The sequence below is a fragment of the Sus scrofa genome, chromosome 6 (genome assembly GCF_000003025.6).
Source record: "Sus scrofa isolate TJ Tabasco breed Duroc chromosome 6, Sscrofa11.1, whole genome shotgun sequence".
NCBI classification, from domain to species: Eukaryota; Metazoa; Chordata; class Mammalia; order Artiodactyla; family Suidae; genus Sus; species Sus scrofa.
The window spans coordinates 47255280-47281235 of record NC_010448.4 but is presented as its reverse complement, the minus strand read 5'-3'; the positions used below and the strand labels follow the sequence as shown (position 1 = coordinate 47281235).

Genomic DNA, 25956 nt, shown 5'->3' with positions numbered 1-25956 from the left:
ACCTGGACATACAGGGGAGACCCCATAGGAGACAGTGACAGCTCGGAGGGGTTGGGGGGGAAGGGGGAAAGTACCTGAGGACATGAGGTCCAGCTGTCCCATCTGGGACAGTCAGGAAAGTCCCCCTGGATAAAGTGGCATCTGAACTAAGGCCTGGAGAGTGAGAGGGACCAGCCCTGCACACAGAGGGTCCAACTTGTGTGAAGGTCAGCCTCATTTGAGGAACAGACAAATCGTCAAGGGAGCTTGAGGATCAAGAGCGCTCCCAGAGCCGGAAGGGATGGACAGGCCGGACAGGTTGTGGGCAGGTGGGGGTGAAGGGGAGCTGCCGTCCTCTCGGACACTTACTCGATGCCTAAGCTGTGGTGGGACATGATGTTGAAGGCCGAGTCCTCGGTGGTCGTTGAGTTCCTCGTGGTCCAGATGAGGCTGCCAGTCCTGGGCACCGAGGGGAAACCTCAGTGGGGGCGGGGCAGCGTGAGCGAGAGGAGGGAGGAGGGAAGACTTGGGTGGGCGGGGCCGAGATTGTGGGCGGGGCCTGAGATACCAAAGTGGGCGGGGCTTGCAGCCTGCGTTAGCTCTGTGGCTGGGAAGCTGGGAGGGCCCTCCAAGGGGAGAAAGGTGAATTACGGGCCAGGTGCCACGGGGTTTACTTGTCCAGGGGGCTGTTGAAGCGGTAGATATCCTCCTCGCTGTAGTCCTTGATGGTGTCCAGGGTGGGCCCACCGCCCACCACCTTCAGCACGTAGCTGTGCGGGGCAGAGGTGCACGTGGGCCGTCCGGTGTCCTGCAGCACCTCTACCACCCACCTCACTCCCCCACCAGCTGCCCCCATCCCACTCCCATCAGCCGCTGGCTCGACCAAGATTTTACCTGCCCTGAAAACTGCCCGAATCTCCCGTCACCAAATCTTGGATCAAGAAGAACGGGTAGAAGACTGTGGGATGGGAAGGGTTGAGGCCGGGAGGAGGAGACATTAGCTTGGGAAGTGGAAGCCCAAGAGAGGGAGGAAGGAGAGGTGAGAAGATGAAGCGTGGAGTTCCCGTGGAGGCGCAGCGGAAATGAATCCCACCAGGAACCATGAGGTTGCAGTTCGACCCCTGGCCTCGCTCAGTGGGTTAAGGATCCTGCGTTGCCATGAACTGTGGTGTAAGTCACAGATGCGGCTCGGATTCCGAGTTGCTGTGGCTGTGGTGTAGACTGGCAGCTACAGCTCCGATTAGACCCCTAGTCTGGGAACCTCCATATGCCTGGGTGCGGCCCTAAAAAGCAAAAAAAATTAGGGGGGGGAGAAAGGGATGGGTGGGGCGGTGAGCGGGCAGGGAGGAAAGGCCAGAGGAGGGCAAAGCCGTGGGGGCAGAGGTCGCGCACTGTCGCGGAAGAGGAAACATGGCATCTCAGGGTCGACGTGCACGCAGTCGAAGTAATGTTTGTTCTGCAGGCGGTTGTACTCCAGTGTGTAGGTGATGTCAAAGGCCAGGCGCTTGCCTGGGGGGCAGCCGATAAGCAATGGCACCATCAGGTTGCCCTGAGTGGGAGGAGAAAAGCCTGGTTCTGGGGGCTGGGGTGGGGAGGACACCCCTCCCCCCATCACCACCATGTGCCAAGCTTACACTCACCAGAGGGCAAGGCAATTATTATTATTAAAATAATAACAACTGCAAACACTTTGGTAGCTCTTGCTGTACTCAAGGAACTGAGGGATGTTCTAAGCACTTAATATATTCAGATTCATTTAATTCTCAAAACAACCTTGCATGGTATAGACTATTAAATATCTTTTTTTTTTTTTTTTTTTTTTGTCTTTTGTCTTTTTGTTGTTGTTGTTGCTATTTCTTGGGCCACTCCCGCGGCATATGGAGGTTCCCAGGCTAGGGGCTGAATCGGAGCTGTAGCCACCGGCCTACGCCAGAGCCACAGCAACGCGGGATCCGAGCCGCGTCTGCAACCTACACCACAGCTCACGGCAACGCCGGATCGTTAACCCATTGAGCAAGGGCAGGGACCGAACCTGCAACCTCATGGTTCCTAGTCGGATTCGTTAACCACTGCGCCACGACGGGAACTCCTAAATATCTTTTTTTTTTTCTTTCTTTTCTTTTTAGGGCCAAACCTGTGACATATGAAAGTTCCCTGGCTAGGGGTCGAATTGGAGCTGCAGCTGCAGGCATACACTACAGTCAAGGCAACACTGGATCTCAGCCGCACCTGTGACTGTGACTTTTGCTGCAGCCTGTGGCAACACCAGATCCTTAACCTACTGAGCAAGGCCAGGGATGGTACCTGCATCCTCAGAGAGACAACATTGGTTTTTTAACCCACTGAGCCACAACGCTGGTTTTTAACCTGCTGAGCCTCCAAAATCTTCTTTTTTAGAGGTGGCAAGGTCACTTATTCATTATCCAAAGACACACAGCTGGTCAGTAGCAAAGCTAGGATTTGAACTGATATAGCTTGCTTCTGACTGGCTTCAGAACAAGACAGACAAAACCTCTAACACCTATGCCCAGGGAGCAGCCAACTCCTAGCTGGACTTTACAGAGCTGAGGCTGAGCCTGAATTCTCAAATAGGAGACCAGGGGAAGGATACATGAGGGACATAGAGCCCAGGATGGGGGTCAGGGAACCCCCATGACATTGACTTGGGAATGACGGCTCCTAGCCCATTTTGGGGGCAGGGCCCAAGGGTTTCACCCAATTGTCAGAGGGACACGGTGTCTGGAAACTGTGGCCTGGGCTCGATGGCTGCTATGGAGAGGGGTCGTGGCCAGGGATGAAGCACTTCCAGGACTGGCCTGAGACAAAGACTGTACATCTACCAGCCATTCAATCAGGGAGGCCTAATGGGCCTCTCGGATTGATTACCCACAACCGCCCTCAGTTTATGGCTCCTCACCCCTCCATGTTCAGGCTCAAAAGCCTTGGCCTCATCCTGGAAACCTCTCTCTCTCTCTCCCCCACAGTCCATCCAGATATCCTGTTGTCTCTAGACTTCAACACAGAGCCATGCTCGTCCCCAAACTCCAACTCCTGCCTCACTCCAGCTGCCCCTAACTTTTTTCCTCCCTCGTCTTCCTGCTCCTCCCAGGCTGTCCCCCACATTCAGCCAGAGAGACCCTGTGAACATCTGAGTCAATTCTCTGCTCAGATGGCTCCCAAGCTGCCCCTCACTCACCATGGCCCATGAGGCCTCAGTGACCTGCCAGTCTCCTCTTCAACCTCATCTCTCTCCCAGGTCCTCCTTGCTTGCCCTGATCCAGCCGCGCCTGCTCCTCACTCTCCCTTTAGTCTAACATGTGGAACACTCTTTGCCTCCAGGCTTCTCTGCATCTGCCCCTCTCGATGGCCTGCTTTCTGGCACATAACCACATGCTCGCCTCCTTCAAATCTTTGCTCAAATGTTTATTCCACAGCCAGGTCTTCCCCGAACCATCCTATGGAAAATGCTAGCCAGCCCCCTGCCCCGTGCCTGCGTCTTTCTTTCTTTCTCTCTCTCCCAGTCCTCATCGCCTCTTCACAGGATAATTTTTTTTTTTAATGGACACACCTGCAGCATATGGAAGATCCCAGGCTAGGGGTCAAATTGGAGCTGCAGCTGCCTGGCACAGCCACAGCCATGGCAACACAGGATCTGAGCCACATTTGCACCCTACACTGCACCTTGTGGCACTGTTGGATCTTTAATCCACTAAGGCCAGGGATCGAACCCGAATCTTCCTGGACACTATGTCAGGTTCTTAACCTGCTGAGGCACACAGGAACTCCAGCATAGGATACCTTTTATTTGTCTTGCTTATTATTTGATTGTCTGTTCTGAATTGAATGTGTCCCCAAAAGGTATACTGAAGTCCTGATTCCCTGGTACCTGCCCATGTGACCTACTTTAGAAAAAAGACTTTACAGATGTAATCAAGCTAAGATGAAGCCACATTAGATTAGGGTGGGCCCTAATCCAAGGACCAGTGTCCTTATAAGAGGGAAACTGGGACACAGACACATAGGAAGAATGCCTTGTGAAAATGGAGACAGAGTTCCCACTGTTGTGGCTCAGCAGAAACAAATCTAATATCCATGAAGATAAAGGTTGGATCCCTGGCCTCACTCAGTGGGTCAAGGATTCAGCATTGCCAAGGGCCATGGTGTAGGTCACAGACACAGCTCAGATCCCTCATTGCTATACGGTTGTGGCGTAGGCCCACAGTTGCGGTTCTGATTCAACTCCTAGGCTGGGAACCTCCATATGCTGCAGGTGTGGCTCTAAAAAAAAAAAAGATATATATACATATACATATATGTGTGTGTGTGTGTGTGTGTATATGTGTGTGTATATTGGCTGAATGAATGAATAAGCTTAGGGTGCAGTGAGTGAAATCTGTTTGTGGTCTGTCCCCTTGACCCTGCCCCTGCTCCCCGCTGTGGGCCAGTGTCTGGAGCTGGCCTGGTGAGAGATGCCCCAAACCTTGAGCACTTATGTTAAACATATTTCTTCCTTCCTTCATCTACCATGTTTACATATTGAGAACCCACAGTTTATTCAATTAGTTCCAGTTTCCATTTTTTCCAGGATGAGAAGCCAGAGAGTCTCTCCCAGCCTTCCAAATATACAGATCTCTTGATCTGGTGATATGGGGGAGGGGGAGAGAGGGACAAAAAGCTTGAAAGGTCCCAGCCTGAGGACACGGAGAAAGAGTCAGACTATGTCCCACCTACAGCATCACTGTTTCCTTGTACATTAAAAAAAAAAAAAAATTGCTCTTTTATAAACTTAATCTTGGAGTTCCCACTGTTGCACAGCAGATTAAGGATCCAGCACTGCCACAGCTGTGGCATAGGTCACAGATTCGGCTCGGATTCAGTCCGTGGCCCGGAACTTCTATATGCTGTGGGTGCAGCCATAAATAAATAAATAAACTGGAGTTCCCGTCGTGGCACAGTGGAAACGAATCTGACTAGGAACCATGAGGTTGGGGGTTTGATCCCTGGTCTCACTCAGTGGGTTAAGGATCCAGTGTTGCCGTGAGCTGTGGTGTAGGCTGGCAGCTATAGCTCTGATTAGTCCCCTAGCCCCTCTGTATGCCTCAAGTGCCGCCCTAAAAAAGCAATAAATAAATAAATAAATAAACAAACAATAAAAACTTAATCTTTAGGTGGCTATTATAGATAGACATATACAGGGATACACACACGCATATATATAGTGAAAATTTCATTTCCATTTCAATTCTCCAACTGTCCTGCCTCTTCCCTATTCTGTGAGCAGGGAACAACTAGGAGTACTTTCTTGACAGTTTTCCCAGAGTTTCTCCATGCAAATGAAAGCAAACACAAATATATGTTCTCAGTTAACCTCTCTTAGGCTAACATTATATATATGCTGTTTTTTCCTCTTGAAAATAAAATACACTTTGGAGACCACTCCACATCAGTATGTGGAGATCTTGGGTCCTCCCCCCCCGCCTTTTTTTTTTTTTTACAGCTGCATAGTTTTCCATTGCATGAATGTACCACCATTTATTTAGTCCTTTCCCTATTAATGAACATTTAGTTGTCTCCAGCCTTTTGCTATAACAGTGTTTTGCCGATCAGAGTCCCAGCAGGGATCTACTGGGTCAAAACTGGAGATGTTATCAGGGTTATGAGAAAGAAGAAAATCATGCATATTGCTAAGGATAGCAGGAAACGGTTATTGGGCTGAGGTGAGTCACTCCTCCCTGCATTTGACCCTGAATATCACCTGAAACCCTAGGAGTTGGGGGCTGTTAAAAGCCCCTTTTAGAAACTGCTTTGGATCATGCCAATTCAAGAGGGAGAAGCACCAGAGCCTGTCTCCTGCAGAGTGGGAGGGAAGAGGTTGAGAACGCTGCCTCCCTTATTAGCTTTCAGGATTACTCTGGCAGATATCTGCACCTCTCTGAGGCTCAGTGTCTGCCTCTGTGCAAAGGGGATACTGCATGTGTAAGGAAGTGAAAAACCCAACACACGTGAGCAGGCAGATGAAAAGCAAGGTGAGAAGGAAGGGCCAAGCTGGCCCACCTGCTGCCTTTGTGCCAACTGGGAAAAAAAGCTCCGTGTTGCAGATGCCATATCTCCCCCTACAGAAAAGTATCCGAAGGAACATACAAGCTTTTGTGGATTATATACAGAGCAGCCCTTTTTGAAAACATGAATGGATGAAAGGAGTGAGTGGGTGGCTGGGCAGGCCAATGACCGGAAATGAATGAGAAGGAAATTAGGAAAGCATTCATGGGATTCCCAGGAGGTGTCCTAGGCTTCGCCCTGCTGAGACTCAACCCAACCCCTTCCCTCCCAGCACAGGGCCCGGTACACCAAGTCCAATACTTGCATGCGAGGCCCCTGGTGCGTGTTCTGGAAGCAGTGCCCAGAAGAGCCCACCACCTGTGAATAGGAGCCGGTGATGATGCGGATCCACGGGCGCAGTCCTTCCCCTCATCTGCGTCCTCCCCTCCAGGCTCGGACCTCACCTTGATGAGCATGGAGGTCTTCATGAGGTGATGTCCGCTAATGCCCTGGTCAAAGCAAGTCCTTTTATCACTGAGCGTAACCTGAGGGTGGGGGCAGAAATGAAGCGACCTCAGGCGGGCAGGAGGACCCAGGGACCTTTCAAATAGCCGTGGTTTTCCAATAGGCCCACTGTCCCAGTAGTTCTGCCCCCATGTCGGCACCCCTTCTCCACCTGGTCTCACCCAGAAAAGCACCGAGTTACGATTAATAAGGTCCTTTTGCTTCACCACCGCCTCGATGCAGGCGGGGTCGGCCAGCACCACAGCCAGGCCCACCTGGCTCCCCGGCTGAGACGAAGCGCCTGCTTGGCAGAGGTAGGGGTTAAGGGCCTCCGGCCGGACCCTATAGAAGCCCCGCCCCCAGGCTCCACCCGGCCCCGCCCACAGACTGCTCTGGTCCTCCAAGTCGAACGCGTGCCCCCTGGCGGTCAGGAAGACAGAGAAACTGTAGATGGTGCCCTTGTCCAGGAAGATGCGCTCTGGCAGCTCGTTCTCCGCCTTGAGGTCGTAGATCTTTTCGTAGCTGGCCATGTCAATGTGCACATTGCCTGCGCTCTGCCAGTTGCTGGCCAGGTAAAAGTAGTAATCCTGGGGGACGGGTTGCAGGACAAAGTCAAGGCCCGCGCGGGGTACAGCGAGGGAGGATCCGGGCTCGGCCCTCCCTCTCACTGGCAGCACCCTCCACGCACCTGGTCCTGCTTCTTGTTCTTCCACCAGCGCCAGGTGGGGTCGTGCACCGGGTCCGCGTAGGGCTGCAGGAACCGCCAACCCCGTGAGGTGGGCCAGGGGGCGTGCCCAGGCAGACGTCATCCCTGCACCCCTTCCTAGCCTCAGACCCCGATACAAAGCGAAAGATACATACTCTGGCGCGTCCCCAAGCCCGGCTTTCAGCTGGACGGCCACACCCCAAAAGCCGTCTCGGCTGAGCCGTCCTCGACCCCCTCCCCAGCCCCCCTTAGCCTCAGGCGCATGGTGGCGGCTCTGCTCTGCTCCACCCTCCGCGGCCGTTCTCCCAGCCAGCGGGCCTTGCCCGCTCCGCCTCTGCAGTCCCGCCTCAGACAAGACCCGGCCCGGCCTGCCCTGACGGCTTCAGTCGCCCACCTTGTCGTACATGGAGTGCAGCCAGAGCAGGTAGTAGACGAGGCCCTGATAGACAGCGAGCGAGTTATTGTTGTGGAAGCCTGAGGGCTCCAAGATGCGCGGCGGCTGCGCCCGGTAACGCTCCTGGCGCGTGTAGATCTGCGGGTTGGGCAGGTCCAGCAGGCGCATCACGGTGAAGGGGCAGAAGTTGGCGAAGGAGAGCGTCAGGTGGCTCCTGAGTGGTGGGAGTGAAGGTCCGCAGCTGACTCTTCCATGCCCTGGCACCAGGAGCCTCCGCAGACCTATTTCCACCTCTGCCTGCCGACTACCCAGGGCCAAGCCGGCCCTGACCTTCCTCCTCAGCCTCAGCCCCTGAACATATTCTCCTGGACGCCCTAGGTCCCTGGACTTCATCCTAGACTCACCCCACCCCTCCATGGTACTCAACCTGCTAAGTGTCTTTCCACCTCTCCCCTCCCCCAGCCACCTCCCTGGGCTCCTCTGCGGGTGAGCAGAAGGATCATTAATGAACCCAGTAAAACCTGACCTAGTAGCCTCTCCCCTTAGCCCCATCCTGGTTCCCAGGTCTCTCAAGATAAAGTTCAAGTTCCTTTGTTTTTTTAGGGCCGCGCCTGCAGCATGTGGAGGTTCCAGGCTAGGGGTTGAATCAAAGCTATAGCCGCTGGCCTAGACCACAGCCACAGCAGTGCTGGATCTGAGCTGCATCAGTGACCTACACCACAGCTCATGGCAATGCCGGATCCTTAACCCACTGAGCGAGGCCAGGGATTAAACCTGCATCCTCATGGATGCTAGTCAGGTTCTTCTCTGTTGAGCCCCAATGGGAACTAATCCCTCTCAGTTCTTGATCACCCAATATCTCCTTTCCTCCCCCAGGCCTTTGCACATGTGCCCCCCCAACACCCTTCTTCATGCCACCATCTGGCCAATTCCTCCTCCCCCTCAGGTCAAAGCTCATGAACCTCTTCCTCCCTGATGCACCTTTGCCCCCAGGCTCGGTCAGACCCTCCCTTGAGCCCTGAGGTTGTGGTTGGGGACGGCTTGGTCTCCCCCTTAATGGGGATTTCACCTGGGCAGTGCCTAAGGCTCTCTGACTGCTGCTGTGATCCCATATCTTCTCACCCTTGCTGCTCCAAGAGGTAGTGGTTGCCAAGCTGCTGGTACATCAGGAGCTGCTCCACAGGCACAAGCCTCTTGACGAGCCTGCCCTGCTGCTTGTCGATAAGGTACACTAGCTGCAGAGGGAAGGCAGGGGCCACAGGAGCTGGTATCCGCCATCCTGCAGCTCTCCTGAGTCTCCCCCGCAGCCCCCCACCTGGCACCTGGTAGAGTTTGCTGTCATCGTAGAAGAGGGTGATCATGGTCTCATTGGGGGCGTAGAGAGAGGACTGCTGCATCAGCTGAAGGCTAAGGTACAGCTCCCAGCCCTTGGACGGGAACAGCTTGTATACCTGGTAGCTGCCCTCCAGGAGGTACCAGATCTGGGGGTGCGACAGCCCGTGTGAGGACCACGGGCCCTCTGACCCCTCCCTCGCCATCCCTTTCCCTGAGGGGTGAGGTTGAGGCGCTCGCCTCCACCTGGGACCAGGTGAGCCATCGCTCTGCTCCCAGCCTCCCACCGCAGTAAATTTCTTCACTGTTTCAGTTGGCCTGAGTGTCTATTACTTGCAATGCACCCATTCCTAATATACACACCCGCTAAAGGCCGGGGTCCTGAGGGATGACCTCCTTTTCCCCTTTCACTTTTTGCACCCTACAGGGTCTCATCATCCCTTTGGCCTCAGTTTCCCATCTCTGCACTGAGGCCCACCCTCTCACCCTGCCTCCAACACACTTGGCTCTGGACTTGACCTCCTTCGCCCGGAAGATCCCCTCCGGTCTCCAGCATGGCCCCCCTCCACGTGGTGTCCTCTATGAAGCCCTCCCTGACACCCCTCCCAGATGGGGTCTGAACTTCCATTGGTTCCGTTTTGCCCATGGCAGCTCTGGCTACTCTGAGTGACATTTGAACTGACAATGTCAACTGACATTTGAACTGACAATGGAGAAGAGTCTATCTTCCCAACTGGATTCTAACCCCATGAGTGGTAGGGCCCAGGGCTGACTCGGCCACCACAATGTCCCCAGCACTGGGTCAGGCATACAGTAAGTGCTCAATATTTATGAACTGAACTGCAGGATGGAATGAAAGAGGGTCCCCTCTGGAAATCACATCACGACTCTAAGCACAGGACTTTCACTTTGCTGAGTAGCTTTGGAAGACACTTGTTTTTGTTGTTGTTGTTGTTTTTTTTTTTTTTTTTTGTCTTTTTAGGGCCGCACCTGTGACATATGGAAGTTCCCAGGCTGGGGGTTGAAACAGAGCTGTAGCTGCAGGCCTATACCACAGCCACAGCAATGCCGGATCCTAGCCTCATCAGCAACGTACACCACAGCTCACGGCAACAGTGGATCCCTAAGCCATTGAGCGGGGCCAGGGATCAAACCCACGTTCTCATGGATACTAGTCGGGTGGTTATCCCTGAGCCATGATAGGAACTTTGACACAGCCTTTTTGAGATTGAGGCTTCTCAGCTGTAAATGGAGCTTTTCTTTCTTTTTTTTTCTTTTTAGGGCCGCAATAATTGCGGCATATGGAAGTTCCCAGGCTAGGAGTTAGTTTGGAGGTGCAGCAATGCCAGATCCCAGTCGCATCTATGACCCACGTCATAGCTTGTAGCAATGTGTGAGGCCAGGGATTGAACCCACATCCTCACAGAGACTAGTCAGGTTCTTAACCTGCTGAGTCACAGTGGGAGCTCCCTGTAAATGGAGTTTCTATTGCCCTTCCCCAGGGCCCCTGAGGACATTACCTCCCCTAGGTCCCTTTAACCTGACAGGGGAAAAAAAGAGACCCCTGGGACTTAGGGGTGGGCAGAGAGGAAGTGAGGAGAAGGACAGGGCAGCCCACCTCCTCGGTCTCTGTGACGATAGCCATGTCCCCATGGAATGAGTTGACCAGGTACTTGATAGACAGCTCCTTGGGGAAGTCCGCCAGGTAGATGTAGTTTTCTTTGTTATAGCTGCAGGGACAGAGGTGGGAGGTAGCGGACACGGCCCCGGGGGGATATCTTCTTTCCCAACTAGGCCCAACATGACTCGTTCTCTATTAGCCTTGTGAGAAATGTGCAAAGGAAACCTGGACTCTAGCTTCTGCAACCTCCCTGCCTCCCACTCCCAATCCTCTGGCTGCCCATCTGTAAACAGGAGCATTTGACCAAACTGGAAGTTTGCCAACAGCCCACAGAGTTGACTTAGGGGCCCTAGGTTGTTTGTTTAGGTTTTTTTTGTTTGTTTTTTTTTTTGCTTTTTAGGCCCTCAGCAGCAGCATATGAAAGTTCCCAGTCTAGAGGTCCAATCGGAGCTGCAGCTGCAGGCCACAGCCACAGCCACGCAGGATCTGAGCTGCCTCTATAGCCTACACTACAGCTCAGGGCAATGTGGGATACTTAACCCACTGAGTGAGGCCAGGGATTGAACTCACATCCTCATAGATACTAGTCAGGTTCAATACCACTGAGCCACAACGGGAACTCCTGTGCTTAGGTGTTTTTTTTTTTTTTTTTTTTGTCTTTTTGCTATTTCTTTGGGCCGCTCTCGCGGCATATGGAGGTTCCCAGGCTAGGGGTCGAATCAGAGCTGTAGCCACTGGCCTATGCCAGAGCCACAGCAACTCAGGATCCAAGCCGCGTCTGCAACCTACACCACAGCTCACAGCAACGCCGGATCCTTAACCCACTGAGCAAGGGCAGGGACCGAACCCACAACTTCATGGTTCCTAGTCGGACTTGTTAACAACTGCGCCACGACAGAAACTCCAGGTTTTTTGGGTTTTTTTCTTTCTTTTTTTTGGCCGCCCGACAGCCTATGGAGTTCCCAAGCCAGGCATCAGATCTGAGCTGCAGTCAAGACCTAAGCCCACCTAAGCCACACCTGTGGCTATGCCAGGATGGGATCAAACCCGCGTCCCAGGGCTCCCAAGATGCCATTGACCCTGTTGCGCCACAGTGGGAACTCCTCCCCTAGGTTTTTGACAGATGAAAAGCATCTTACCATTTTCCCAGGTGGTGCCCTTCTATTGCTCACATGGGTTGGGTCCTTTACCAGGTTTCATTTAAGAGAGGGCTCCCAGCTTTAAAACACTAGCTTCGCCCATTCTGTCCCACCCCAGCCCATGTTTTCCCCAGCACTGTCCTGACGATTTCCGGACTTGGGCATCCTCTGAAAACTTAGTGACTTCAAAAAGGACACCATCCTAGTGGGGCTGGGGAGGCCAAATCTGCCGGCTCTCTACCTCTGCAGGAGGAAGTTGCCCCAGATGAACAGCAGGTTGTTATACTCGTTGTAGGACATGCCTTTGGGAACCATCGGGACGTTGGTGTAAGATTCTGTCCCTAGGATCATCAGGAACTCGAGGCCTCGAGCTGGCAGGGGCAGAGGCAGAGTGGACACAGCAATGAGGTGGGGTCACCTGGACCCCTCCTGCCCCCCCCCCCACTTTTTCAGGTCCCCCTGCCTTCCCCTCTTACCGTCAGGGATGAATTCTGGGATGGTGTAGAGGATGACCAGGTAATCACTGACTGCAGGTGAGGAGAACACAGCAGAGTCTCCCGTGGCCCTGAGCTTCCAAGACATGAAACCAGGCAAATCCCCAGCTCCCCAACCCCTCCCACCACTTCCCATTGGGCTCATTCGTCCTTAGAATTTCTTTATCTTCTTTTTTTCAGCTTTTTTAGGGCTGCACCCAAGGCATATGGAAGTTCCCAGGCGAGGGGTGTAATCAAAGCTGTAGCCGCTGGCCTATGTCACAGCCACAGCAACTTGGGATCCGAGCCACATCTGTGACCTACACCACAGTTCATGGCAACGCCAGATCCTTAACCCACTGAGCGAGGCCAGGGATGGAACCTGCGTCCTCATGGATGCTAGTCAGATTGATTTCTGCTATGCCACGATGGGAACTCCAGTCCTTAGAATTTCTTCATGTGAATTATAAAAAGGCCCGGCCTCTGAGAGGCTACAGACCTGTTAGGGCAGAAGATGTGCCTCTGACTCCTCAGCTGGGGAGCATCATGCACAGCCTATGCAACTGTACATGTACGAGAGTTCTACTCTCACTTGGAGGAAAATCAAACCAAGTCTTACAGTTGATCCTGTTGTGCCACGGTGAGAACTCCTCCCCTAGGTGTTTTTTGTTTTTTTGTTTTTTAAATTATTTATTTATTTATTTATTTGGTCTTTTTGCCATTTCTTGGGCCGCTCCTGCAGCACATGGAGGTTCCAAGGCTAGGGGTCTAATCGGAGCTGTAGCTGCCAGCCTACGCCAGAGCCACAGCAATGCCAGATCCAAGCTGCATTTGCGACCCACACCACAGCTCGTGCAACGCCGGATACTTAACCCACTGAGCAAGGCCAGGGATTAATCCCGCAACCTCATGGTTCCTAGTCGGATTCGTTAACCACTGCGCCGCGACGGGAACTCCTGTTTGTTTGTTTTTTGTTTTTTGTCTTTTTCTAGGGCCACACCTGAGGCATATGGAGGTTCCCAGGCTAGGGGTCTAATCAGAGCTGCTGCCGCCAGCCTACACCAGAGCCACAGCAACGCCAGATCCGAGCCGCATTTGCGACCTACACCACAGCTCACAGCAATGCTGGATCCTTAACCCACTGAGCAAGGCCAGGGATCAAACCCACAACCTCGTGGTTCCTAGTCGGATTTGTTTCCGCCGCGCCACGGCAGGAACTACTCCCCTAGGTTTTTGACGGGTGAAAAGCATCGTATCATTTTCGAGTCACGAGGCCCTCCTCTGGCGTCTGCTCACCTCTCCAATCTCCATCCCTCCCCTTCCCCTCTGTTCCAGTCTCATTAACTTCCTCATACTTTCTCCAGCCCACCCAGCCCATTAAGACCACTGCCCCTTACCCAGCAGTGGCATGAGCCACATTTCCCTCCCGAGGCCGGCTGGGCACAGACCCCATAGGATGGGCCCACAGCTCACAATCTGAGCTCCTGCCCCTGCCCTCTCAGCCCCCCATGGCTCCCCAATTACCCAGGTTGTAGCTGACCACCAGGAAATACTTCCTGGAGGCGGGCTCTTCAATCTCCACCAGCAGCAGTAGATCGTAGTCACCAGCAATGAACACGGCCCAGGTTATGGAGCAGTTGACCACTGGCAGGGAGGCTGAAGGTCCAGAGTGGCCTCTGGACCCCACCCCGCTCCATGGTCTCTGTGACTGCCACACCTATCCCGGTGACCCTATACCCGTGCCCAAGAAATTTCCCACCCTTCCATGCTTCTACCCCGCCCCCAACCCCTCCAAGTCCAACACACACTCCCTTGCCTCCCCCACCCGCTGCAGACCCATCTGGAAGCTGGGTACCTCGTATCCCATTGCACACGGACTGCTGCCTGGGTAGCAACTCGAAGGACACGCGGCCATCTGTGGGGCAGGGCAGGTCCATGCTCAGGTCCTTCCCACCCCGTCTGGCACCCCCATTGCATCAGCTTTCCAATTGTACCAGGTACACAATCCCTGGGCCTCCCTCTTAGTCCTTGGGATTCCGTGGGGCCTGTCTCCCCTAACTGGCCTTTCAGTCATTCACAACTGGCTTATGAGACTGTGTCAGCCTCTGGTCACAGAGATTGGCTCAGGACTGGCCACGTGACCCAGAATGGGCCAATAGAGCACACCTTGGGATTTGTGCGGGAGCTAATGAGACGCTGACTCACCCTCTCCAGGTGACTCCTACTGGTGGGGGATGTGAGCCTTGAGTTCCTGAAGGCCATCTTTAACCCTCGGGAGAAGAATATCTACCTGAAAACGAAGCTGAGGAGTTCCTGTCGTGGCTCAGTGGTTAATGAATCTGACTAGGAACCATGCAGGTTCGATCCCTGGCCTTGCTCAATGGGTTAAGGATCTGGTGTTGCTGAGAGCTGTGGTGAGGTTGCAGATGTGGCTCGGATCCCGCATTGCTGTGGCTCTGGTGTAGGCCTGTGGCTACAGCTCTGATTAGACCCCTAGCCTGGGAACCTCCATATGCTGCAGCATCAGCCCAAGAAATGGCAAAAAGACAAAAAAAAAAAAAAAAACCAAAAAAAAAAAAATGAAGCTGAATCACAGGCTCATAACGATACACCCTTGAATAGCACTCACCATGAGCTTAGCACTGCCTTACGAACTTTGTATACGCCAACTTGTTTAATCTTTTATCAACACAATGAAGCAGGTACTAGTACTATCACTCCCATATTGCAAATGAGGACATGAGACCAAAAAGAGAGGCTAAGTCACCTGTCTAAAGCCACAGAAGACTTGGGTGGGTGTGCTAGAGCAGTCTCTCTCCAGAACCTGTGCTACAGTCCTTACGCTATGCTACCTTCCCAAGAGATAAAGTCCTGATGATATACCCTGTGAGCCCTGGATCCAGCCATGCCTGATGCTGGATCCTGGTCTTTTCACTTATGTCTACAATTTTTTTTTTTTTTTCTTATCTCTACACCTGTGGCATGTGGAAGGCAATGCCAGACTTTAACTCATTGAGCAAGGCCAGGGATCAAATATGCATTCTCACAGAGACAATGTTGGGTCCTGAATCTGCTGAGCCACAAAAGGAACTCCCATTTACAAATTTTCTATGCTTAGGGAGTTCCCATCATGGCTCAGAGGAAGTGAATCTGACTAGCATCCATGAGGACACAGGTTCGATCCCTGGCCTGGGTTAAGGATCCGGTGTTGCTGTGAGCTGTGGTGTAGGTCAAAGATGCAGCTCGGATCTGGCATTGCTGTGGCTGTGGCATAGGCTGGCTGCTGCAGCTCTGATTCGACCCCTAGCCTGGGAACCTCCATATACTGTGGGTGCGGTCATAAGAAGATAAAAAAAAAATTTATGCTTAGATATGATTTTTTTGACCAAGCCACAGATCAAACCCAAGCCACAGCAGTGACAACACTGACTCCTTAACCACTAGGTCACCAAGGAACTCAAATGATTTTTGAATTGGGCTTCTGTCCTTTGAAACAAAACTGATCATGAAAGATGTATAATACACTCCAAGCCCTGCCCCTACAAATGCATAAACCTCTGAGACTCATGGGAGAACCTCCAGCCTGTGACCCCTCCTGAAGGAAGATGGTGAAGGTTGAATTCTGGGATCAGAATTCTTAGGGGTGAGAGGGTACGGAGAGGTCTCTTGGGCTGCCAGAGGGCCCCAAGCTCACCTGTGATGGTTCCAAAGTGGACGTAACCTTCGTGCTTGCCCGTGGTGAGGGCCATGACGTACTCAGAGCCGTTGCTATGGAAATGCACGGGGCATAATTTCTTGACGCACTCGTTGGCCAAGATACGAACCCATCTACCTGTGAGGGCCAGGACAGACATTTGAGCCTGGCACCTGGGCCCCCATCCACATTTCCCCCATCCACTGGAGTGAGTGTCCAAGATGGTGTCTTAGAGGCCCTTGACATAAGGCCCCAGCTGCCTTTGAGAAAATCCCCCCTGCTCACACTCTGTCCATGGTGTTCAGGTTGGGCTGATCCCACACTTGCATTCCCCTGGCCAGAGGGTTGGGTTCTGAGCTGGGTGTGTGATCTCAGCTTGTAGCCACTAATAAAGAGATGTTCTTTCCTGGGGCTCCTCAAGAGCTTAAAAGTCGGCAGTTGCTGGGTTGTTGCTGGGCTATAGATGGGGCAGCTACAGTGAGCTCCTGGATCCAACTGTGCCTGAAAACAACATGTTCCTGAGTTTTTCATCTACCTAAGCCAATAAACATCCCTTTCTTTGACTTAGATCTATTTTAACTGGGTTCTTCCCACTGTCAATGTGCCCTAAGAAAGAAAGGGAGAAAAACGAAGCTGCTGGGCACATTCATTAACTAATGAAGTACTGGTTACAGTGCAATTTTCTGTGACCCTATAAGTTGACATCACTCAATCATTTGTTTTTGGTTTTTTTTTAGGGCTGCACTGGCGGCATATGGAGGTTCCCAGGCTAGGGGTTGAAATCAGAGCTACAGCTGCCAGCCTCCACCACAGTCACAGCAACATAGGATCTGAGCCGAGTCTGCAACCTGCACCACAGCCCACGGCAACGCCGGACCCTTCACCCACTGAGTGAGGCCAGAGATCAAACCCACAACCTCACGGTTCCTGGGCAGATTCATTTCTGCTGCGCCAGGAGGGGAACTCTGTCATCACTCTTTTATATGGAGCACGAGGGTGGGGGTGAGAAAAATGTGTAAAAGATGATGCTGAATCAAAAGCCTCTCTTTTTCCTCTCTGATCAACCTCCTTCATGGCTTTGCCTCACCAACAGCCCATCTTTATTTCTCTTGCTTTCTGACTCTCCCCAACTGCCCCAGTTTCTCTCTTGGTAAGCATCCTGCCCAGCATGTCTTTCTGACTCTGTGTCTGTGTCTGTGTGCGCATGTGCACCTGCACATGTGCGTGTGGGTGGGTGGGGGTGTGTCTCTCTCTGCCCCCTCCCTTCACTCCCACACCTCTCTCTGTCCTCAGTCGGTTTACACTCCTGGGAAAGTCAGGATGAAAGCTTCCCCCAGCACATGGAGGTTCGGAGGAGGCCGCAGCAGCCATGCTTCAGGAGCCAGAAGTCCCTGCAACAGCCCGCTCCCCACCCATGGCAATTCCAGTCCCAGGTGCCTCCGGTCATGGATTCACTGAGGCGCCCTCCCTGGGGCTCCGACAGGCAGGTCCCTTGCCTAGGATGCTATGGACACCCAGGTAATGTGACCTGGTCACTGCCCCCTCACCGCTGCCATGGTTGGTCTCATGGAGTGTGGTATAGGTGCCGGTAAAATAGTAGATGAGCTGGTTCTGCCGAATGAAGAGGGTGCTCTCGGTGGCGATGGCATCATAGATGGTGGCGGTGAAGTTGGCCTGGGGACAGTAGAAGGAGCCTACCCAGCAGCTGTCAATGCTCAGCTGCAGGGGAGGAGAACCCATGGTGAGCAGGCGACCTTGATCTCAGCCCCTGTGTCCTGCCTTGAGGAGGGGGAGGCAGCCTCTCTGACGACTGCTTGGGATGGATACAAGCAGCTGTCCTCAGGGTGCCCTTCCTGCTCACTCCATCTTGGTGGCCACACTTCCCCGACAAGCTCCCCCTGGAAGCAGGTGACCCACGCCAGAGCCAGGAGGGGCTTTCTGTGCTCCCTAGAGATGGGCAGGGCACAATGCACTCAATGGTGCTCAGGAGTCCTGGTTCCCCAGGCCAAGGTCAGGGTGGTACCGATGTGGATGCAAAGGATTCCATGTTTGACCCAAGGCACACTTTTTTGGCCTTGTGGAAGCTCCTGGGCCAGGGATCAAACCCCACATCACAGCAGTAACCTGCACTGACAACTCAGTGTCCTTAACCACTAGGCCACCAGGGAACTCTTTTTTTTTTTTTTTTTTTTTTTTTTCTTTTCAAGGACACACCTGTGGCATACGAAGTTCCCAGGCTAGGGGTTAAACTGGAGCTGCAGCTACTGGCTTATGCCACAGCCACAGCAATGCGGGATCCTAGCCGCATCTGTGACCTACACCACAGCTCACAGCAACACTGGATCCTTAACCCACTGAACGAGGCCAGAGATTGAACCCTCATCCTTGTGGATACTGGTTGGGTTCTTAACCCACTGAGACACGACGGGAATTCCAGGGAACTCTTATATATTATACTTTTGTATAACCGGAGGAAATTGACCAGGTTAGATGATATTAAGAAAAACTGACTATGACTCAGTTAGATGATAGGAAGGAGCTATTACTAGATTTTCTGGGCATGATAATGGCATTATGGTTTTATTTCTTACAAGTCCTCTTGTGTTAGAGATACTTCCTCCAGAATTTCCCTGTGAAACAACAAAATGGTCAGAATTTTCTTTAAAATACTCTGGGGGCAGGGAATATAGTGGGGACCAAAAAAAGGGGCAACATATAAATTACTGAAGTTCACTATAGGATTCTCTCTCCTTTTTGCGTTTGACTGAAATTTTCCATTGCAAAGTGGAATTTTCCACTAACTTTTCTATTAAAAAGTAGAATTCAAAGCTAAACTTTAGGCTCTGCTGCTGAGCAAAATTTCATCAAATTAAGGAGAACATTCCTCTACCCTATTCAGCATCATAACAGTGTTCTTGAAGGAATTCCCGTCGTGGCGCAGTGGTTAACGAATCCGACTAGGAACCATGAGGTTGCAGGTTTGATCCCTGGCCTGGCTCAGTGGGTTAAGGATCTGGCGTTGCCGTGAGCTGTGGTGTAGGTCGAAGACTCGGCTCGGATCCCGCCTTGCTGTGGCTGTGGCATAGCCCGGCAGCTGTAACTCTGATTAGACCCCTAGCCTGGGAACCTCCATATGCTGCAGGTGCGGCCCTAAAAAACAATAAAATTTAAAAATTTTTAAAAATTAAAAAGCAGGAATAAGGAAGCCTAAAATGGAACTTTTCCTTCCTGTGACATATCCCCCTTCCCTGCCTCTCCAAATAGCTTCAGTAGAACCCACATTGGCCACCCATTTCCTGTGGATGTGTTTGGGTCAGGAGCATGAAAACTGAGCAAGGTCTGGAAAAACTTGGACCAGAACAGAGAGAGCTGACTCAAGACAGGGAGACGGTCTGTAAATGGAACGAGTTCAGTAGAAGCAGGAATTCAGAGCCAGAGGAAGCCGAGAGAACATTAATCCACACAGTTATCAGAATGATGAGTGGGGCTCTCAGACATGATGGGAGGAGGCTAGGCAAACTTCTGGGGCTGTTGAGGTGCACAATTGCTATCTTGGACATAATGAACAACCAGTATCTTCTCCCGATAGCTTGAGGCAAAGCTACCCTGACTTCACTCTGAAGGAACCATCCTTTCTCTGCCTCTTGTCTCAGATGACCTCATTTGGATATAGATGTCACGACCTGGGCTAAGCCAGCCAGCACATTCCATTCTTTTGGGACACACGACCCAAGCTGGGCTGATCAGAACCAAGCCAATAAATTTCAGGATTTTTTTTTTTAAGCTATTTGGGAAACAGATGCTCCCTCTCTATGCTTGGGAATTGGGGTGCTATGAATCACAAACAGAGGTAAAAGCTAGAATCCTCATTTGAGCCCTGAATCAAGCCAGACCTGAAGGCTGATGATCTGTGTCTGGGCTTTGCAGTTAGGTGCACCTTCTAAATCCATTTCTCTGTTTAAATCAAATTGCAATGGACCCAAACATGTTCGTTATCCACACTGAAAGAACCTTGCTTTCAGACTTGTTTCCCCAGTCTGGGAATAATACTGACTCACAATGCCAAATTTTAAACCGTGGGGGCCAGATGTACATCACAGTTCAGAATTTTCCAGTGTTTGGAAGGTAAAAATTGTATGTATGTACCATTCAAACCCTCAGTGGGGTCTAGGGAAGCACCCCATATTCAAACTCCTTAATATTTCTGCAGGGCAGCATCTGAATATTCACACTAAATGGAATAAATAGGGAATAAATAGGGAGTTCCCTTGTGGCATAGGATCCAGAGTCGTCACTGGCTTGGATTGCTGCTGTGGCTCGGGTTTGATCCCTGGCCCAGGAACTTGCAACAGCCAAGGTTGCAGCAAAATACATTAATTAATTAAGTAATTAAATGAAATACATAAAGACTAAAAAAAGTAGCCTTTGCAAGCTCAACAAATGCATTTTAGCCCTAAACTTGTGCAAATGCCATTTCAAAACTTTTTGGATTTCAGACTTTCAAGTGGTGGACCTATACATAACACTAGCTTTGCCTCACACAATCCTCCTTCTGTGTCTGCTTATGTCAGCCTCACATTCATTCTGTGAGGTAAATATAAATATTGTTCCCGTTTTACAGGTGGGGAATCTGAGATCCAGGGAGGTGAAGTGACTTGCCCAACATCACACAGCCAAGAAGTGGCAGAACCAGGATCTGACCCTAGGCTGTTGGGCTGCAGCGTCTTCTGTCTTTCCTTCACGCTATCTGCCTCTCATGGGGGATGGCAGGCCTTTGGGGAGCCCTTCTGAGGCCCCCGGCCCCACCTCATTTTAGGAGCTGAGACCCAGGTCCCTTCAAGAGGCCCCCACCCACCATCCGCCGGGCATCGCTCACCTCCACGAGAAAGAAGTCCTCGAAGTTCGTGTCGGTCAGCAGGATGGCCTTCTCCTCAGGGATGCCGCCCAGGATGAGCACAGGGGCCTGGTCCACCGTGTACCACAGGGGCCTCGACGGGACGTTCACGAAGTACCGGGGTATCAGATCGAAGAGCTGCAGCACAAGGCCGGGAGTGCTGCTCAGCACCTGCCTCGCCTCCCACGGTTCCCTCTCATTTAGGGTAAAAGCCAAAGGATGTGCGCTGATCCACCAGGCCCCACACTATCGGTGCCCCTCGCCTCTCTGATCTCATCCCCACCCCTCTCCCCCGGACCACTCTCTCCCACCTGCTCGCTGCTTCTCAGAGCCTTTGCACTGGCAGTTCTCTGTGCATGAAATGCTTTTCTGGAGTTCCCGTCTTGGAACAGCAGAAACAAATTCAACTAGGAACCATGAGGTTGCAGGTTTGATCCCCAGTCTCATTCAGTGGGTTAAGGAGCTGGCATTGCCTTGAGCTGTGGTGTAGGCAGCAGATGTGGCTCAGATCCCGCGTTGCTGTGGCTGTGGTGTAGCCCGGCAGCTACAGCTCCAATTGGACCCCTAGCCTGGGAACCTCCATGTGCTGAGGGTGCAGCCCTAAAAAGACAAAAAAAAAAAAAAAGAAGAAGAATATGGGTATACTCAACTGTATTTTTTTTCTTTTTATTGCCATACCTGCAGCACATGGAGGTTCCCAGGCTAGGGGTCAAATCAGAGCTGCAGCCGCTGGCCTCTGCCACAGCCACAGCCACAGCCACACTGGATCTGAGCTGCATCTGTGACCTATGCCGTGATCTTTAAGCCACTGAGTGAGGCCAGGGATTGAACCTACATCCTCATGGATATTATGGCAGGTTCTTAACCCTCTGAGCCACAGCTGGAACTCTTCAACTATATTTTAACACATTAAAAAAAACTATAATAAATAAGAAGAAGAATAAATAATATGGGTGTAGAAGTCAGACAAATTTCAAGTCTTGTTCCATATGTAGATGCCAAGAGACTGTGGGCAAATGGCTCCATCCCTTTGGGGCCTCAGTTTTCTCCTCTTTAAAATGGGTATGTGAGAGTACCTTCCCTCACGGGTCACTGTCAAGACCTAATGCGACAGTCCATTCGGCAGACCATGTGGCCCAGGACCAGTGCATAGTAAGTGCTCTGCCACTTGTCTGGGAAGGAATCAGGGCCCGGGCTCACGGTCTTTAGCCACATTGTCAACCCTCCCCACCATCTGGGCCCCTCACCTCATTTCCCACAGTGAACTGGAGGCTGTTGTCTCGCTGTCTCTCCAGGAAGCCGTTGATGTTCACCTGAAACCTGGTGGGAGGTGTGGGCTGCACAGGGGAGGGTTGCTGCTTCTGCCAGCGCTCATGGCCACCTCCCTGCCCTGCTCCCTCCCTTTGGGCTCTTCCTGTCTTTGTTGGGGATCCAGGGATTAGGAAGTCCCCCCTAGAGTCTCCCCTCCTGCCCCGGCCTTGGGAAAAGGCACCTTTTATTGGGGATGAAGGGCCCCAGGCCATTGCTGCTGACGTCCACACGCATGACCACGCTGCCATTCTTGATGGGCATGGGCATGTACCAGCTCATGATGCACAGCTCCTCGGCGTTACACCACTCTGCGGGTAGCCGGGCGGCACTGAGGCTGCTGGGCCCTCCCAGCGCCCCCTCCAGGCCACAGGCCCTCTCTCAGCCAGGGATCCTACCGGGGTCTCTGTGTGGCCCCATTTAGGCCGTGGAATCTGCAGAGGTCTCCCCGCACCCTGTGAGGCCCCTAACAACCCCCACGCCCCACCAGGTCATGGGCCCCTCTGATGACCCCAGCCTCCCCTCGAGGTCACGAACCCCTCTAAGGCCTTCAGCAAGGCCCCCACCCCCTCACCAGGCTGGGACACCTCCAGGAGCACACACCCCCACCCCACCCCAGGCCCACCTCTGCTGCGGAAGGGGGCTGCCTCCATCTGGATCTGCAGCTGCTCTATCTTCCAGTGATGGAAGTTGACTGGGGACTGGAAGGTGACCAGCACCACGGGCTTCAGCCCCGTCAGGTGGCCTTTGCGGACCAGGGCCTCAGATGACTGGGGAGGAGATGACCCCACTGGCATGTCCTTAAGAGAGCCTGGGGGTCCCCCTGCCTTGACCCTGCCTTTACGAGCCTGCCTTCCCGGGCTGGGTCAGGAGAACAGACTCCACCACCGGGAGGGCAGAGAACACCTGGGGATAAGACTGGGGTCGGGGATGGGCCAGGCTAGGAGAGGGACAGACGTGTGGAGGGAGTCAGGAGGTCTTCCTGGAGGAGGAGAGTCTGGCGCAAGGTCCTCAGAAGGAATCTGGAGGTAAGGGAAGGACAGCATGGGACAAGCAAAAACGTGCAAGTGGGCGTGCCTGGCTCCCAGCGCTGCTGGCAGCCCTGTCCTTGACTTCAGGGATTCCAAGTCCCGCTCTAGAGGCTTCTACACATGCTCCGCCCCTCTTCACACCCACCCCCGCCCCCCGCAGAAATTACTCTCTGCCGCCTCCAGCAGGCAGAGAATAGCCAGGTTTGGGGGCTGGGGACTGGGGCCCAGGGTGAGTGTGGGATGGGGCAGTTACACAGAAAGGAACTGGGGAAGAGGGTGACCGGTGACCGGGGACAGCCTCCCAGAGATGCCCGGATCCCAGCTGGGCTAACAAGGAAACAGGGGCGCTTCGAGTGGAGACAGAAGGAGGGAGACAGGGGGACTAGGGTACAGAGCAGCCGAAGCAACGGCTTGGAGGCCTCCTCGGGAGACACCTGTATGCAAGCCGCCGGTTGTGGTAGGGCCGTGGGGGTGGGCTCTGGGACCTGGAAGAGGGATGGAAGGGGTCTGACCCCTTAGCGCTGGAATTCATCCAAAGGAGTGCCACGGCCAAGGCCCTTTCAATCCTGCCCACTACACCCGGCCCAGCCCTGCCTCCAGGTTTCCAATCCCAGGGCAGCAAGCGCTGGTGGGGCGGGGACCAGCCCCCTGTCAGGACAGCAGGGACCACAACCGCCCTGGTCCTGTCCACCCTCCACTCCTGCCGGACCGAGGATCAGCCCCAGCCCTGCGTCCTGCTCCCACCCTGCCCCCACCCCACAGCAGGAGGGCTCTTCTCGGCTCAGAACCTTCTTGGTGGCTCCACTTTACTCGGAGTGAAAGGTCCTTAGTCTTTCCTCTGACTGTCCCTACACACACACACACACACTCACTCACTCAGAGCTGAGGTGCTGGCTGCTCCCTCAGGCTAAATGCTTTCCTCAGTTCTCCTCAAGGGCGTCTCTTTTCATCACTTGAGTCTCTGCTCAAGCTCTTCGGAGACCTTCCCCAACCACCCTGCTAACTCCCTCCTTCCTAATATGTCACCTCATTTTATTTTCTTCTTTACACCGAATACCCTAATACGTTATTTTATGTCTTTACTTGCTGATCATCTGCTTCCCTGGTGGGCTGAATCCAGAAGAAAAACCTGGTCATGCTGTTTATCATTGTACTACCTCCACATTTTTTAAATTTATGTATTCATGTATTTATGCATTTATTGATTGTACACTGCGGTCATAGCAACACCAGATTTGAGCCATGTCTGCGACCTACGCCACAGCTCATGGCAATGCTGGATCCTTAACCCACTGAGCACTGAGCGAGGCCAGGAATTGAGCCCACATCCTCATGGATACTAGTGAGGATCTTTTCTTTTTGCTTTTTTTTTTTTTTTTTTTGCTTTTTAGGGCCTCACCCTCGGCATATGGAGGTTCCCAGGCTAGGGGTCGAATTGAAGCTACAGCTGCCAGCCTATGCCAGAGCCACAGCAACGCAGGATCTGAGCCACGTCTGCGACCAACACCACAGCTCATGGCAACACCAGATCCTTAACCCACTGAGTGAGGCCAATCAAACCACAACCTCATGGTTCCTAGTCAGATTCATTTCCGCTGCGCCACGACAGGAACTCCACTAGTCAGGTTCTTAACCCACTGAGCCACAATAGGAATTCCCCCACTCCATCTCTTAAATTTAAAAAAAAAAAAGATCTGACTCAGAACAGGTGTTACATGAAGAGATAAAGGAGCTATTATCACACTTTCACAGATAAGGAGAGAAGGTTCATGGAATAAACCCTTGGCCATGGGTCACACTTTAGAAACCTGTTGCTAGCATTTGCTGAGCCCTGTCTATGAACCCGACCCTGTGCTAAGTGCTTCACCCATATTTCGTCATTTTATCAAGTGAGTATGATCACCGTTGTATCCTTGCTAAAGGTGAGGAAACTTCGGTCCAGAGAAGTTAAGCAGCTTGCCTGAGATGACAAAGCTCTTCTGTAGCAGAGCTGGGATTTGCAACCAGGCAGCCTGGCTCCAGAGCCCAAAGGATTTGCTAACATGCTATACACTTCCTCCCAGTAAATGTCAGTCCACTGCAGATTCCAACCCGGGTGTGCAGCCTCCAGCACTTCAGCTCTACACCACAACATTCAACTGTCCTCAGAAAGCTTACTTGAGCCAAAACAATCTTGAAAAAGAAGAACAAAGTTGGAGGATTACAAACTTCCCAATTTGAAAACTTAATATAAGGCCACAGTGATCAAGACTGTGTGGTACTGGCATGTGGACAGACATACAGAACAATGGAATCGAATTACACCCAGAAATAAACCCTTATATTTATGGTCAATTGATTTTTGACAAGGATGCCAAGACAATTCAATGAGGAAAGAATAATCTTTCCAACAAATGGTATCGGCATAACCGGATATTCACATGTAAAAGTTGGACCCCTACCTCACACCACATACAAAAACTAACGCAAAATAGATCAAAGACCTAAATACAAGAGCTAAAACCAAAAAAATCTCTAGAAGAAAACATAGGAGTAAATCTTTGGGACTTCTGGTTAGGCAAAGCCTTCTTAGATACTACCAAAGGCACAAGCACTAAGTGAAAAAAAAATAATTTGACTTAATCAAAATTTAAAACTTTGGGAGTTCCCCTCATGGCTCAGTGGTTAACGCACCTGACTAGGATCCATGAGGATGTGGGTTTGACCCCTAGCCTCACTCAGTGGATGAAGGATCTGGCGTTGCTGTGGGGGTAGCAAGGGTACAACGGTGATCATGCCCACTTCATAAAATGAAGTCATAAAATGGCTGTGGTGTAGGCTGGCAGCTGTAGCTCCAATTTGA

At 52.3% G+C, this 25956-nt stretch overlaps 1 protein-coding gene across 7 annotated transcripts in view; it reads right to left on the bottom strand.

Moving 5' to 3' along the window:
- Window positions 1–25956, bottom strand: part of CATSPERG (cation channel sperm associated auxiliary subunit gamma) — a 30527-nt gene that overhangs the window by 1598 nt on the left and 2973 nt on the right. Inside the window, exons 4-25 of one of the 7 annotated variants that reach the window (XM_021094341.1) lie at window positions 22709–22853; window positions 22268–22394; window positions 22023–22095; window positions 20758–20913; window positions 17429–17600; window positions 15882–16019; window positions 14043–14102; window positions 13712–13831; window positions 12191–12241; window positions 11956–12085; window positions 10573–10684; window positions 8945–9103; window positions 8745–8857; window positions 7623–7836; window positions 7211–7273; window positions 6705–7109; window positions 6483–6563; window positions 6340–6396; window positions 1372–1528; window positions 874–937; window positions 654–749; window positions 349–438 (exon numbers count right to left, since the gene is read on the bottom strand). In XM_021094341.1, the coding sequence (XP_020950000.1) occupies window positions 349–438; window positions 654–749; window positions 874–937; window positions 1372–1528; window positions 6340–6396; window positions 6483–6563; window positions 6705–7109; window positions 7211–7273; window positions 7623–7836; window positions 8745–8857; window positions 8945–9103; window positions 10573–10684; window positions 11956–12085; window positions 12191–12241; window positions 13712–13831; window positions 14043–14102; window positions 15882–16019; window positions 17429–17600; window positions 20758–20913; window positions 22023–22095; window positions 22268–22394; window positions 22709–22853 (2783 nt within the window). Of the gene's footprint in view, window positions 1–348; window positions 1529–6339; window positions 6397–6482; window positions 7110–7210; window positions 7274–7622; window positions 7837–8744; window positions 8858–8944; window positions 9104–10572; window positions 10685–11955; window positions 12086–12190; window positions 12242–13711; window positions 13844–14042; window positions 14103–15881; window positions 16020–17428; window positions 17601–20757; window positions 20914–22022; window positions 22096–22267; window positions 22395–22708; window positions 22854–25956 lie in introns of all 7 variants that reach the window. The other 6 variants (XR_002344643.1, XR_002344645.1, XR_002344641.1 and 3 more) reach the window with 6 other exon arrangements.